Source organism: Cetorhinus maximus, chromosome 13, assembly GCF_964194155.1.
Source record: "Cetorhinus maximus chromosome 13, sCetMax3.hap1.1, whole genome shotgun sequence".
NCBI lineage: Eukaryota > Metazoa > Chordata > Chondrichthyes > Lamniformes > Cetorhinidae > Cetorhinus > Cetorhinus maximus.
The window spans coordinates 65,643,949-65,657,988 of record NC_135891.1 but is presented as its reverse complement, the minus strand read 5'-3'; the positions used below and the strand labels follow the sequence as shown (position 1 = coordinate 65,657,988).

General features: G+C 48.7%; 1 protein-coding gene across 1 annotated transcript in view; it reads left to right on the top strand.

Annotated features, from left to right (window-relative positions):
• Positions 1-11,906, top strand: part of apcdd1l (adenomatosis polyposis coli down-regulated 1-like) — a 29,527-nt gene extending 17,621 nt beyond the window's left edge. The window contains exon 4 of the mRNA XM_078556242.1: positions 11,070-11,906. Within this exon, the coding sequence (XP_078412368.1) occupies positions 11,070-11,837 (768 nt within the window). The 3' untranslated portion in view covers positions 11,838-11,906. The remainder of the gene's footprint in view (positions 1-11,069) is intronic.
• Positions 11,907-14,040: the final 2,134 nt, after the last annotated feature.

The following is a 14,040-nucleotide window of genomic DNA, read 5'->3' as shown; positions in this document are numbered from 1 at the left end:
TTCAGCCCAACTGCTTTCTGCTGGTGCTTTTGCTCCATATGAACCTCCTCCCAACTCACTTCATCTCAGCCAGCAGCCGATGCTTTCTCCCTCATGTGTTTATCCAGTTTCCACTTAAATGCATCTATAGATCTATGCTAAAAGCAAAATACTGCGGATGCTGGAAATCCAGAACAAAAACAAAAATACCTGGAAAAACTCAGCAGGTCTGACAGCATCTGTGGAGAGGGATACAGTTGATGTTTCGAGTCCGTATGACCCTTCATCAGAACTAAGACATATAGAAATGAGATGAAATATAAGCTGGTCGAAGGGGGTGGGACAGGAGAGCTCGATAGAGGGCCAGTGATAGGTGGAGGCCAAGAAGAGACGGCCAAAGATGTCATAGACAAAAGGACAAAGGGGTGTTGACGGTGGTGATATTATCTAAAGGATGTACTAATGGGGACATTAAGGGAAGCAAGCTAGTGGCAGATGGCCCTTGTGCGGGTGGGGTGGGGGGGTGAAGGGATCGAAATGGGCTAAAAGGTGCAGATAAAACAATAGATCGAAATAAATTTAAAAATAGGAGGGAAAAGAAAAAAATATGGCATAAAAAAGATAAATTATTGGAAAAAGGGGGATCGGAAAGGGGGTGGGGATGGAGGAGAGAGTTCATGATCTGAAATTGTTGATCTCAATATTAAGTCTGGAAGGCTGCAAAGTGCCTAGTCGGAAGATGAGGTGCTGTTCCTCAACCTCAACCCCCTCCCACGGCACCTTCCCATGCAACCGCAGAAGGTGCAATACCTGCCCCTTTACTTCCCCCCCTCCTCACCGTCCAAGGGCCCAAACACCCCTTTCAAGTGAAGCAGCACTTCACTAGCACTTCCCTCAATTTAGTCTATTGCATTCGCTGCTCCCAATGCGGTCTCCTCTCCATTGGAGAGACCAAACGCAGACTACGTGACTGCTTTGCAGGACACCTTTGGTCTGTCCACAAGCATGACCCAGACCTCCCTGTCGCTTGCCATTTCAACACACCACCCTGCCCTCATGCCCACATGTCTGTCCTTGGCCTGCTGCAATGTTCCAGTGAAGCTCAACGCAAACTGGAGGAACAGCACCTCATCTTCCGACTAGGCACTTTACAGCCTTCCGGATTTAATATTGAGATCAACAATTTCAAATCATGAACCCTCTCCTCCATCCCCACTCCCTTTCTGATCTGCCTTTTTCCAATAATTTATCTTTTTTTTTACGTTATATTATTTTCTTTTCCCTCCTATTTTTAAATTTATTTCGATCTATTGTTTTATCTGCACCTTTTAGCCCATTTTGATGCCTTCCCCCCACCCCACCCACACTAGGGCCATCTGCCACTAGCTTGCTTCCCTTAATGTCCTCATTAGCACATCTTTTCGATAATATCACCACTATCAACACCCCTTTGTCCTTTTGTCTATGACATCTTTGGCAGTCTCTTCTTGGCCTCCACCTATCACTGGCCCTCTATCGAGCTCTCCTGTCGCATCCCCTTCTACCAGCTTACATTTCATCTCATTTCTATATGTCTTAGTTCTGATGAAGGGTCATACGGACTCGAAACGTCAACTGTATCCCTCTCCGCAGATGCTGTCAGACCTGCTGAGTTTTTCCAGGTATTTTTGTTATGGAGCTACTTTGTTTGCTTTAACCACTTCATGAGCTAGTGAGTTCCACATTCTAACCACCCCTCAAATAAAGACATTTCTTATGAATTCCTAATCAGATTTATTAGTGACTATCTTATATTTATTGCCCCTAGTTTTGGAAGAACCCCCCTCCCATAAGTGGAGACATCTTCTCTGCATTGACCCTATCAAACTTCATCATGATTTTCCTCACTATAGAAAACAACTCCAAGCTCCATCTTTTCGCAGATGGGAACAGACCTAGGTTCACCCAGTTCTCCTACCATCCTGCTGGTTGCAAGATACAACTCTAATGGAGTTGTTGACTAATCATTCTCCATCAATTAGTTTACAACAGACCCAGACATGAGGCAATGAAAACGTTCAAATGGTGGAGATGTTACCACATGGCATGTCTTCACCACAACTGCTCGTGTTGGTTTAATGCATCTGACAAAGAAAATGTCCTAAGGTGCTTCATGGATGTGTAACCAGACCAAAATGGACACTGAGGCAAAGGAGATGTTAGGAGGAGTGTCTAACCCTTGGTCAAAGAGGTGGGTTTCAAGGAGCATCTTAAAGGAGCAGAGAAAGTTGGAGAGGTTTAGGGAGTGAGCTGGGCCTGTTGAATCAGCGCGGACTTAATATGAGCTGAGAAGAGCCATAACTGAGGGGTTAGTTCAGCTCTTACAGTAGCGGGGCTCTTCTGGGTAAGGACTATTACAGCTCTCCTTTTCTAAGGGATGGCTCCATTAGGGGAACTCCCTCCCTAACAGCACTGTGGATGTACCTACACCACATGGACTGCAGCGGTTCAAGAAGGCAGCTCAGCACCACCTTCTCGAGGGAAACTAGGGATGGGCAATAAATGCTGGTCTAGTCAGCAATGCCCACATCCCATTAGTGAATATACTTTAAAAATTACAAACAGCCCCAGCATTTAGTCTCCTGGCATATCTCGTCAGGTTGGTGGGTCTCTGAGACATGGAGAGTCAGTATAGACTGTGTGAAGCACATGCAGACACTAAAAAGTGGAGTTAAGGGAAATAGAAGAATCTTCCTCAAATCAGAAAGCTGGAGCAATGAGGTGATGAAGTGGGTTGCCCCCTTCACACCACCATTGATGCCCATGCTTTCATCAGCCCAGGCCCCTAGCTTTGGAATTCCCTAAACTTCTCCATCTCTCTCCTCCTTTAAGACATTCCTTCAAGCCTGACCACACTTTTAGTCACTGGTCCCAATATCTCAGTATCAAATCCGGTTCAGTCTCCTCATTTTTGATTAAGCTACAGAGAAGCCCAATGGGAGGTTTTGCTGCATAAAGGTGCTACATTAATGCAAAGTGTTGTTCCGGTTACTGCTGCAGATACTGACCTTTCCTCTAGGGTATGCGGTTAAATTGCTCCCACATTGCTAGATGAAAAACCTTGAAAACCACAGAGGTTTACGATACAGAAGGAACCCATGCAGCCTTTCCTGTTTGTGTCTAACCCGTGCTGTACCTGCTCTGGGAGTGATGGGACATGGTAGAGGAGACTTCACGCAGTATCTAACCCACGCTGTACTTGCCCTGGGTATGTTAGATGGAGGTTTGCAGTGGGAATTTTAATCTATTTCTATCATGTGCTGTACTTGTGCTGGTACTGTTTGGGACAATGTAGAGGGAGTTTTAGTCTGTGCAGGAGCTGTCCTGATTTTTTTTATTCATTCATGGGATGTGAGTGTCACCGGCAAGTCCAACATTTATTGTCCATCCCTAATTGCCCTTTAGAAGGTGGTGGTGAGCCACCATCTTGAACCACTGCAGTCCATGTGGTGTAGGTACACCCACAGTGTTGTTAGGGAGGGAGTTCCAGGATTTTGACCCAGCAACAGTGAAGGAACAGGGATATATTTCCAAGTCAGGATGGTGAGTGACTTGGAGAAGAACTTGGAGGTGGTGGTGTTCTCAAGTTCTTGTAAGTGGTAGAGATCACAGGTTTATGAGGTGCTGTTGAAGAAGCCTTAGTGAGTTACTATAGTGCGTCTTGTAGATGGTACGCACTGCTGTCACTATGCCAGTGATGGAGAGAGGAAATTTTTAAGGTGGTGCATGGGGTTCCAATCAAACAGACTGCTTTCTCCTGGATGTTGTCAAGCATCTTGAGTGTTGTGGGAGCTGCACTCATCCAGGCAAGTGGGGAGTATTCCATCACATTCCTGACTTGTGCCTTGTAGGTGATGGACAGGCTTTGGGGAGTCAGGAGGTGAGTCACAATTCCTAGCCTCTGACCTGCTCTTGTAGCCACAGTATTTATATGGCTGGTCCAGTTCAGTTTCTGGTCAGTGGTAACCCCCCTGGATGTTGATAGTGAGGGATTCAACGATGGTAATGCCATTGGCTGCCAAGGGGAAGTAGTTTTTGTTGAAGATGATCATTCCCTGCCATTAATGTGTCATGGAAGTTCTTTGCCACATATCAATCCTGGCCTCAATTTTGTCCAGGCCTTGTTGCATTTGGACATGGACTGTTCCAGTATCTGGGGAGTTGTGAATAGTGCTGTGAATAGTGCTGAACATTATACAATCATCAGCAATGATTAACTTCTGACCTTATGAAGGGAAGGTCATTGCTGAAGCAGCTGAAGCTGGTTGAGCCTCTGACACTACCCTGAGGAACTCCTGCAGCGTTGTCTCAGGACTGGGATGATTGGCATTCAAGAACCACAACCATCTTCCTTGTGCTAGGCATGACTCCAACAGTAGAAAGTTTAGTCCCTGATCCCTATTGACTTAATTTTACCACGACTCCTTGATGCTACACTTGGACAAATGGCAGTCACTCTCACCTCAACCCTTGAGTTCAGCACTTATGTCAATGTTTGGATCAAGACTGTGTTGAGGTCAGGAGCCAAGTGTCCCTTTGGTTGTATACAATTTTGCTGTTGCTGATGGCCCACAGCCCCTCAAGAATGCCGAGTTTTGAGTCACTAGTTTTCTGTTCTGAATCTATCAGCACTCTGAGTAAAGAAGTTTCTCCCAAATTCTCTATTGGATTCATTATGTTGTAATATGCTTTAAGGGATAGGAGCATGACATCACTAGAAGGGAAGTGTATCATGTGATCCAGTCTTAGTTTCACTTTTGACTGTGAGCAGATCAGAGCACAGCTCTGATGTTTTCAGGCTTTATATCCATGTATATCTGTTCACATGTGCCTAGACTTAATAAATGAAAACAACAGCTGGAATTTACCATCCCCATTGGTGTCGGGCATCATGGAGGGAGTGAGCGGACAATATGGCAGGAAGGCCAAAAATTGGTTTCACAATGTCATGAAACCAGTTTGCGATTGTCCGCTCCACCCGTCAATGGTGGGCCATGTTTCCCACCGCCGAATGTCTGGAACGTCAATATAATACATCTGCATATCATTATTATCCCTGCTTGCTGGATACATCCCCCAACGCTGAATCATCTGGGCACATCGGTGTGGTTGCACGCCGACGTGTTTCACAACAGCGTTTAAAAGGCGTACACCTGGTGAGCTGAGCTTCGAGGAGAACTCAGAGGTGAGCACACGGTAATGTTGCGCAGAACTTGTGAGGGTCGCCTGTTGGACTTCAAGGTTGAGGCACCACGTATTCAGGCGAGGGCACAGGCAAGTCATTTTTTCCCAGCTGTCTGACAATGCGGTGCCAGGGCAGGGGCAGCACTGTGGTTGGGGCGAGTTGGTGGGGCAAAGGCTGCACTGCATCTGAGGCAAATTGTTGGGGGGGTGGTGGCAAGGCAGCCCAGTCTGATTGTAGTGCACCAGCGCATGTGAGGTCTCGGGGGGAGGAAGGAAGTGGCCATGCATTAGGGTAATCTTGTATAAAGTGACCATTCCTCTGCAGCTGAGACGGTTCAGACACAGCCACATTGACATGCTTGGAGTGAGGCCTCTAGCTTATCTGCTCACTAAGCAATGCAGAGGCCTGAAAATGCCACAAGTGCTCCAGAGCTTTTCACCCCTTGGACACAGACTGCAAACAGTGGGCTGCAGAACAATTGGACGACTGGGCAAATTGTACAATCCCCATGCGAAAGTTGGCCATGGGGCAGCCACTGGTGGAGGCGCTCACAGCCTCTTGCAATGTCATCATTCAGATTTGGCCCAGTCCCCTCCATGGCTCAAGCTAACAGTGCAGCCTTGCAGTGTGGGTTAGGAGAATGTCTGCACCTGAGCTGAGAGCATAGTATGCAGTTCAGTAGGCAAAGCTGCTGCCAATCGGTCAGGTGGAGTGGGGCGGAGGTGGGTGGGGTTTTGGGCAGCCATGCAGCGCACTAATCTCTGGCCATCCAAGAAGTGGCCAGAACTCTCCGGGTGCATTAAGGGGTCTTCAGACTGACCAGCAGGGTTCCTTAGAGCACCCAAGCTAACCCATGCATTTCTCTCTTTCATCTTGCAGGAGGAGTACATCAGGAATATGGAGCCTGGTGACCTAGCTGTATGCCTCGTGGTGTACAGAGAGTGGAGGCGAAGGAGAGGAGAGTGACGGAGGTGCCTGGCTGGACAGAGGGAGGAGCAGCACCCTCAGGAAGAAGGAGCAGCTGGGGCTCCTGCACACGCCGCTGAAGAGCGACAGCGAACCATCACTGGTCGGCGCCTAGCTAGACCCAGGGTCTGTAGATGGTGATTGTCGTTCCTACAGATGACCAAGAACCAGTGTCACCAAAGACTGCACGTGTCCAAGGAACTGATCGGTCACATCTGCCACCTGCTGCAGGATTTGGCGCCAGGGGACATGGAGGGCATCCACTGCCAGTGGCTGTGAAAGTGACCCTGGAGCTCAATTTTTATGCCAGTGGCTCCTTTCAGGGCTCCACAGGTGTCCTCTGTGAGATATCACAAGCCTCCACCCACAAATACATCCATGAGGTCACGGATGCCATCTTCGCAAGGGCACACAACTTTGTGCATTTTGCCCGGGACCAGGACAGCCAGGATGCAAGAGCGATTGGATTTGCCCAGATCTCAGGTTTTCCACAGGTGCAGGGTGCCATTGACTGCACTCATGTGGCGCTCAGATCTCCATGGCAACAAGCAGTCTACTACATCAACTGCAAGGGATTCCATTAGCTGAATGTTCAGCTGGTGTGCGACGACCTCAAATGCATCCTACAGGTCTGCGCATAGTTCCCTGTCAGTGCCCACAACTCCTATATCCTTAGCAGGTCTCAGTGTCAGATCACTGACATCTTCCAGGGTCTACAGAAGCTGCAGGGATGGCTCCTCGGGGACAAGGGCTACCCGCAGAGGACGTGGCTGATGACACCCGTGATGATGCAGCGACCTCAGACTGCAGCAGAGCGAAGGTACAATGAGGCTCATGCTGCAACTCGCACTTTGGTGGAGCAAACCATCGGAATGTTGAAAATGAGGTTCTGGTGCCTGGACCAGTCTGCTGGAGCCCTGCAATACAGTCCACAGAGGGTATCACACATCGTCGTCGCCCGCTACGCCCTTTACAACCTGGCACTGCAACAGGGAGAGGAACTGACTGAGGAGAAGATGGAGGAGCTGCACATCTCCCCCAATGAGCAGGACACCAACGGGGATGAGGGTGAGGAGGTCCTCGAAGGCGAGGATGACAACGATGAGGCCATCGCACTGTCCAGACAAGGCAGGTGTGCTTGGGAGGCCCTCACAGCTGCTAGATTCATGGAGGATGATGACGACATACAGTGAGGAGACACCATAGATCCTCACATTGCACCTGTGAACGTTTGACTCCTGTCTGGCTGACAGCAGCACGAGTAGCCTCTGTGATAAGGTTCCTGTCAGGGAGACGCAGCGAATGCCCATGATTCCTACATTCCCGGACAATGATGACGACAATGGAGTGGGAACACTCCATTGATCCTCACATAGCTCATGTCAATGTCTGACTCCTGTCTGGCTGATGCCTCGCTTGCGTCCTGTGAACAGGGTCATATGGAGATGCAGTGGGGAAACTTTAACTTCTCCTGATCCTATGGCATCCTACGTGAACTGACCCCTTCAGGACACACTGTCACTGGACACACATGCTGATGAGATGAGGGGCCAGCCCCACTTCAAGGTGCTGAGAGCACACAGAGGAAGGATGGGACTCTGTGTCGCTGGCCAGGACATCCTGGCAGCAATGATAAGCTCCATCGAGGTGTAGGCATGACTGATGTGTCCAGTGACAGCAAAGGCACATCCTCAGTGCATGGGGAAGGTTGCACAAAGCACAGGAAAGAGGGCCTGGACTGAGACACCTGTCTGTACCTTGTGCAGGAGCCAAGGTTTCACTTCAGGCTGACACAATCACTGCTCATCAGAGCAAAGAGCCATAGACATTGTTGGGAGTTTAGTTACAATAGTCAACATAACGTACAAGTGATTAATGTCCAGGCCCAGGCTGTGCAATTACATCTTCTTAACCTTCCTAACCCTGCCGCTACGTCTTGGTGCTCCTCGGACATCCACAGCGGAGGTGGAGGCAGCCTGCTGACTGTGATGCACTGTCTGTGATGACCTTGATGAAAATCCTCTGGAGAGCTGAGACCTGGAGGGCCCCGGCCTGCTTTCACGGTTCTGCTGTGTGGCAGTGGCACCCTCCTCAGCCTGTGGAGCTGGATTTGCTGGTGTCACAGGAAGTTAGGATTCGGATGGGCCAGACACTCCCGGAGTCGCCTGGGTGGATGGGCCCAGAGTGTGCACCTGCTGATCCTCCTCCCTATGGATGCCCAAGGGCCCCAGGCTGACTCCTTGAGGCAAAGGGTAAGCTGGAGTGAGATCGATCTACCCCACACTCATCTTGCGTTGACACGGCTGGAGTCCAACTATGGCATCAGTGATGGAGTTCAGCCTATGCAGCATTGCAGGACTAATGCCCAGGACCAAGTGCTCTACGGCAGCTGCCATCCTACCAGTGTTGGCCTCGGTGTGTTGCCATACTGGCACTATCACTTCAGAGTAAAGGTGGACGGACTCCTCCATCGTGCCTTGCAATCTGCAAAGTGCAGTGAACATCCCTTCCTGATGTTCCCAAGCTTGCCTTTGCAGCTCCAGCAACTGTGACATGACCAAGTCCAGAGGCTCATCATCTGAATCAGACTTAGCAGATTTCTGGCCTCCAGCAGTCCTCCGAGTGCCGGACACCAGGGAAGCCCCTGCTGCCGCCTGCTGTGGATCAGACAGTGCGATGTGCTCACCAGATTGTGATCCCGAGGCTACTCTAAAGCTAAGTCCCACTGAGGTGTGTGTCTCTGCACTGGTGAAGGGTGTGGGTGAACACTGTGACGGGTCTTCAATGAGGGTGTCATCAGATTTTTCTTCTGAGGTTTCTTCAGAGCTTGAGTTAAGAACCTGGGTTGTGGACCCCATCGGTTGTTTCCCAGATGTGCCTGCGAAAGCAAGGAGAGATTAGTGCATGGCAGTGACCTGAGAAAGAGGACACATCTCTCAGAATGGTTGTCTGATGGATGATGTACTGCTAGGTCCTCATTTAGTAGAGCACGGTCGACCTCACTGTCAGCACAGGACCGTCGAGATGTTCACCGGCCAGTTGGATGACTCTATTTTCAAAGTCTGTGAGGATTTTGATGTCAGGCATTGCTCCACCAGTCTGCAACCTCCCCCTTTTGTTGTGAGCCAGCTTGTCCTGCATGAATACAGATGGAGAGAGTGTAGGCAGGACACCTGCCAGGCCAGATGATAAGTATACCTGGCATGTGTGGGTGCTGAGTGGTGGCTTGGACGGGATGAGGACATGATCCTCAGGGCAGATGAAGGTGAGTGTGAGAGAGTGACTGGTGATGCTCCTTGAACAGGCAGTGAGTGAGATCCCTGTGGATGTGTGATGGGTTTGAGAGTGTGAGAGTTGAGAGTGATGAGAAGAGTGATTTAACCTGGCAGAACGGAGGAGATCATTCATTCCCTTCCTGCACTGGGTGGCTGTCCTCTTTTGCTGGCCGTTGGTGCTGACCATCACTGCCTCCATCTCCCATACTGGATTTGTCACCTTGCTTGCTGACATTCGCCCAGAGCTGGGGTGGAGGATATTGCAGTGGGCCTGCATTTTGTCCAGAAGGCACTCGAGGGAGGCGTCACTAAATCTGGGGGCAGCATGTTTCCTTCCTTTGGTGGTGATCAGTTCCCCTCAGCTTCCCATCCCTTGAAGAGTGCCAGCTTTGCGCAGAGGCAGCCTTCAAATATGGCGCCCAGTTTACTGAAGGACTGAGGTAACGGTGGGGCAGGCGAATTGGAGGCTGCCCCACCAGGGGCCCAGCATGTTTCCTGGGAATGAATTAATAATGAGGTGGAACGCGCCAGGAATGGGACAATAAGGCATGAAAACCTGCCATTGTGGCCGGAGGGTAAAGCATCGTTTTCCCACCTGCTACCGCACTTAGTGTAAATCTGGGACGATTCCACCCATTACCCTTATGAGTGATTGGTGTCTGTATCATTATAAAAACATGACACATTATGGACTATCTTGTGTTTGTGAAGTTGCTGAATTGGTGGTTCCTCCACAGAATTCAATCTGGAACCATTGTACTTTCAGGTGGCACTTGCACTGCGGGAGTGAAGCTCGGCATGTGTCCTCTTTGCATCAACTACACCCAAGCTCATCTTCCAGGCACTGACTCTCACTTTACAGCTACAATAGCGCACAGTGCCATTGAGGTCTGAGCTGTGGCTCAGTGCTAGCTTGCTCTCTTGTCTCTGAGCCAGAGGATAATGGGTTTAAAACTCATTCCTGAGATTTGAGCATGTAATCTAGGCTGGCACTGATGATACAGCACTGAGGGAGCGCTATGCAGTTGGAGGTGCTGCTTTTGGATGAGATGTTTAACTAAGGAACCATCTTTCACCTCAGATGGACCTAAAACATCCCAGGGTACTATTTCTGGGGGGAGCAAGGGAGTTTACCCCAGTGGTTCTGAAAGGTGCTATGTAAATGCAAGTCTTTCTTTTTTCCTGGAGAAAAGAGTCCTAGGCTATTCAGTCTTTTCAAGTAGTTACAACCTCTTGGGTATCATCCTTATGAATCTTTTTGCATCTTCTTTGATGCCTCTAGACCCTTTTTGTAATATTGAGACCAGAACTGTTCACAGGCTCCAAGTGTAATCTGAACAAAGTTCCATATAAGGTTAACATCATTTCTCTGCTTTTCCATCCTATCCCTCCAGAAACGAACCCCAGTTCTGTATTTGCAATGTTATGTCCTTATTAACCTGCTTTGTTACATTTAATGATTTGTGTTCTAATTTCCTCATTAACAGCTCTCCTCACATTGAGGACAAAACATTATTCCTGTGAATGGCATGGTGAACCCTGACTAACTGCAGATGTTCAGAGTGGTTTCACTATTTATTTTGCTCACATTTACTAATGGAGATTCTCCCCTTTCTGCTCCACAGCATCACGTGCACCCGTGTGTGGCCTGTGAGATCGTCTACCGGGCGGATGAGCATCACCCGCCCATCCTGCCCGCCCAACAGGAGGTCGCTGCCCACCTGGGTGGGCAGTGGGCAAGCCGGGTGTGCGAGGGGCGCCCTGCTGTCCTCTTCCTCACCAGGTACTTTGTATTTCGCGACAGCAGCCACACCTGGGAGGGTCACTACACACACTACTCTGACCCAGCCTGCAGGAATCCCACGTTTCTGGTCCGTGCCTGGGGTGACTACAGCAAGGGTACCCCCTCCACCGGGGCAGGGGGGGGCACTGACTTTGCATTCACGGCAAGGCGGGCATGGGTGACGCCTTTGGATATGACCACAAACTTGCTGTTAAACGTCTCTGCCAGTGGATCCTGCGGGATGGTGGACTCGTGGGTACTGGGGCAGGAGCAGGACATCACCCACACCAATGGCTGCCTGGCACTGGGCATTCAGCTCCCTCACACTGAGTACGAACTGGTCAGAATTGAGGCGGACTCAGCCAATCACCGCTTGTTGTTCCTTGGTGAGCGGCCCACGGACGGAACAAGTCCCAACACTCCAGGCAAACGAGCAACCTCTTACCAAACTCCACTCCTCCAGTGCTCCATGGAGGCTCCAGGGTCCACCATGCGAGTGAGGCAACACCAGCACCAAGAGACTGGGAGCCACGGAACAATGGCATGGGAAAACTCCTGGATGGTGAGATTGGGGTTACTGTTGGCTTTTGCAGAGCTGTTCCTGAACTAAACACCTGACTTGATGTGTTCCAGACGGCCACTGCAGACAATTCCTTCAGAACACTTCTCTGCTCTTAATCCTAAAGCAAGCAGACCTGACACATTTTGTGAAATTTTCCGTTTTCAGTTCAACTTTTGTTAAAACTTAGAATAAATAATAATAAATTGGTGCTGGCTCTCATCGACTGAGCCATTGCACTGGTCCCATTTATTTTCTCATCTCTGAGAGTTCAGTCTGGTTAAGCTGATGCCAGGTCCACATTGCAGGATTGTGGTAGATATAAGTGAGATGATCTGGGAGTGAGCAACATTGATTCCTAACAATGGGGCAGTTAACCTCGTGTAAAATGGGGATGAAATGAGGAATTCAAGACTGAGGATTACAATGTAAAGGTTTCACCTTTCATAGCGCTGTACATTGATGCTGAAACACACTGGGTCACAGGGAAACACTGGGACAACAACATACATCAACATAGTAACACCATGCACCAACATATTAACACCACATATCAACATAGTAAGACCACCTACCAACATAGTAGTGGCACGCACCAACATAGTAAGATCACACACCAACATAATAACACCACACACTAATGCACATCACAGGAGATGAGATGAGGCATTGCTGGAATCGGGTGATATGGGGGTGAAAGTAGGCGAAGGTGATGGAGAGGCTTTGGGGTTACAAGTTTACCTCAATGCTGAGGTTCAAAACAATTTGGGTAAAGTATTAGGCAGTGGCTGGATGGTGAAATTGGTGGGAGGGGTATGGTGTACGGCAAGGACCGAAGACATCTGACCACAGATATTCAGAAGATGCTTTTCAGGAGCAGCATGTGGGTGAGAATGATAAGAGGGGGCCAGGGATACATCCTTGGAGGAGCTCCAGCAGTGTTAGAGTGGGGAAATCATAGAATCACAGAATTGTTACAGTGTAGGAGGCGGCCATTTAGCCCATCGTGTCTGTACCTGCTCCCTGAGCATTTTAACTAAGTGCCAATCTCCTGCCTTTTCCCTGTAACCTTGCACATGGTTTCTGTTTAAATAATCATCCAATGCCCTCTTGAATGCCTCAATTGAACCTGCCTCCACCACACTTCCAGGCAGTGCATTCCAAACCCCAGCTACTTGCTGTGTGAAAAATTTTTTCTCACCTCACATTTGCTTCTTTCACAAAACACTTTAAGACTGTGCCCTCTCGTCCTTGATCCGTTTACGAGCTGGAACAGTTTCTCCCTATCTACTCTGTCCAGCCCGTGCATGATTTTGAAAACGTCTATCAAGTCTCCTCTTAGCCTCCTCCTCTCCAAGGAAAACAGTCCCAACTTCTCCAATCTTTCCTCATAACTGAAGCATCTCATCCCTGGAACCATTCTTGTAAACCTCTTCTGCACTCTCTCCAATGTGTTCACATCCTTCCTATAGTGTGACGCCCAGAACTGTACACAATACTCCAGCTGAGGTCTAACCAGTGACTTATATAAGTTCACCATAAACTCTCTGCTCTTATACTCTTAGGCCCCTATTAATGAAGCCTAAAATACTGTATGCTTTAGAAACAGCTCTCTCTACCTGTCCTGCCACCTTTAATGACTTATGTACATATACATCCATGTCTCTCTGCTCCTGCGCACCCTTTAGAATATATCCTTTATTTTATACTGTCTCTCCATGCTCTTTGTATCAAAGGGTATCACCTCACACTTCTCCGCAATGAACTTCATCTGCCACCTATCTGCCCACTCCATCAATGTGTCAATGTCCTTTTGAAGTTCTGCACTGTCCTCCTCACAGTTTACAATTCTCCCAAGTTTTATGTTGTCCGCAAACTTTGAAATTATCCTCTGCACACCAAGATCTAAATCATTTATATATATATATATATATATCAGGAAAAGCAAGGGTCCCAATACCGACCCCTGGGGAACTCCACTACAAACCTTCCTCCAGCCTGAAAAATACCCTTTAACCATTACTCTCTGTTTCCTATCCCTCAGCCAATTTTGTATCCATATTGTTACTGTCCCTTTTATTCCATGACCTATAACTTTCCTCACAAGTCTGTTATGTGGCACTATATCAAACGCCTTTTGGAAGTCCATATACACCACATCAATGACCTTGCCCAACCATCTCTGTGACATCTTCAAAAAACTCCAGCAAGTTAGACATGATTTTCCTTTAACAAATCCATGCTGACTCTTCCG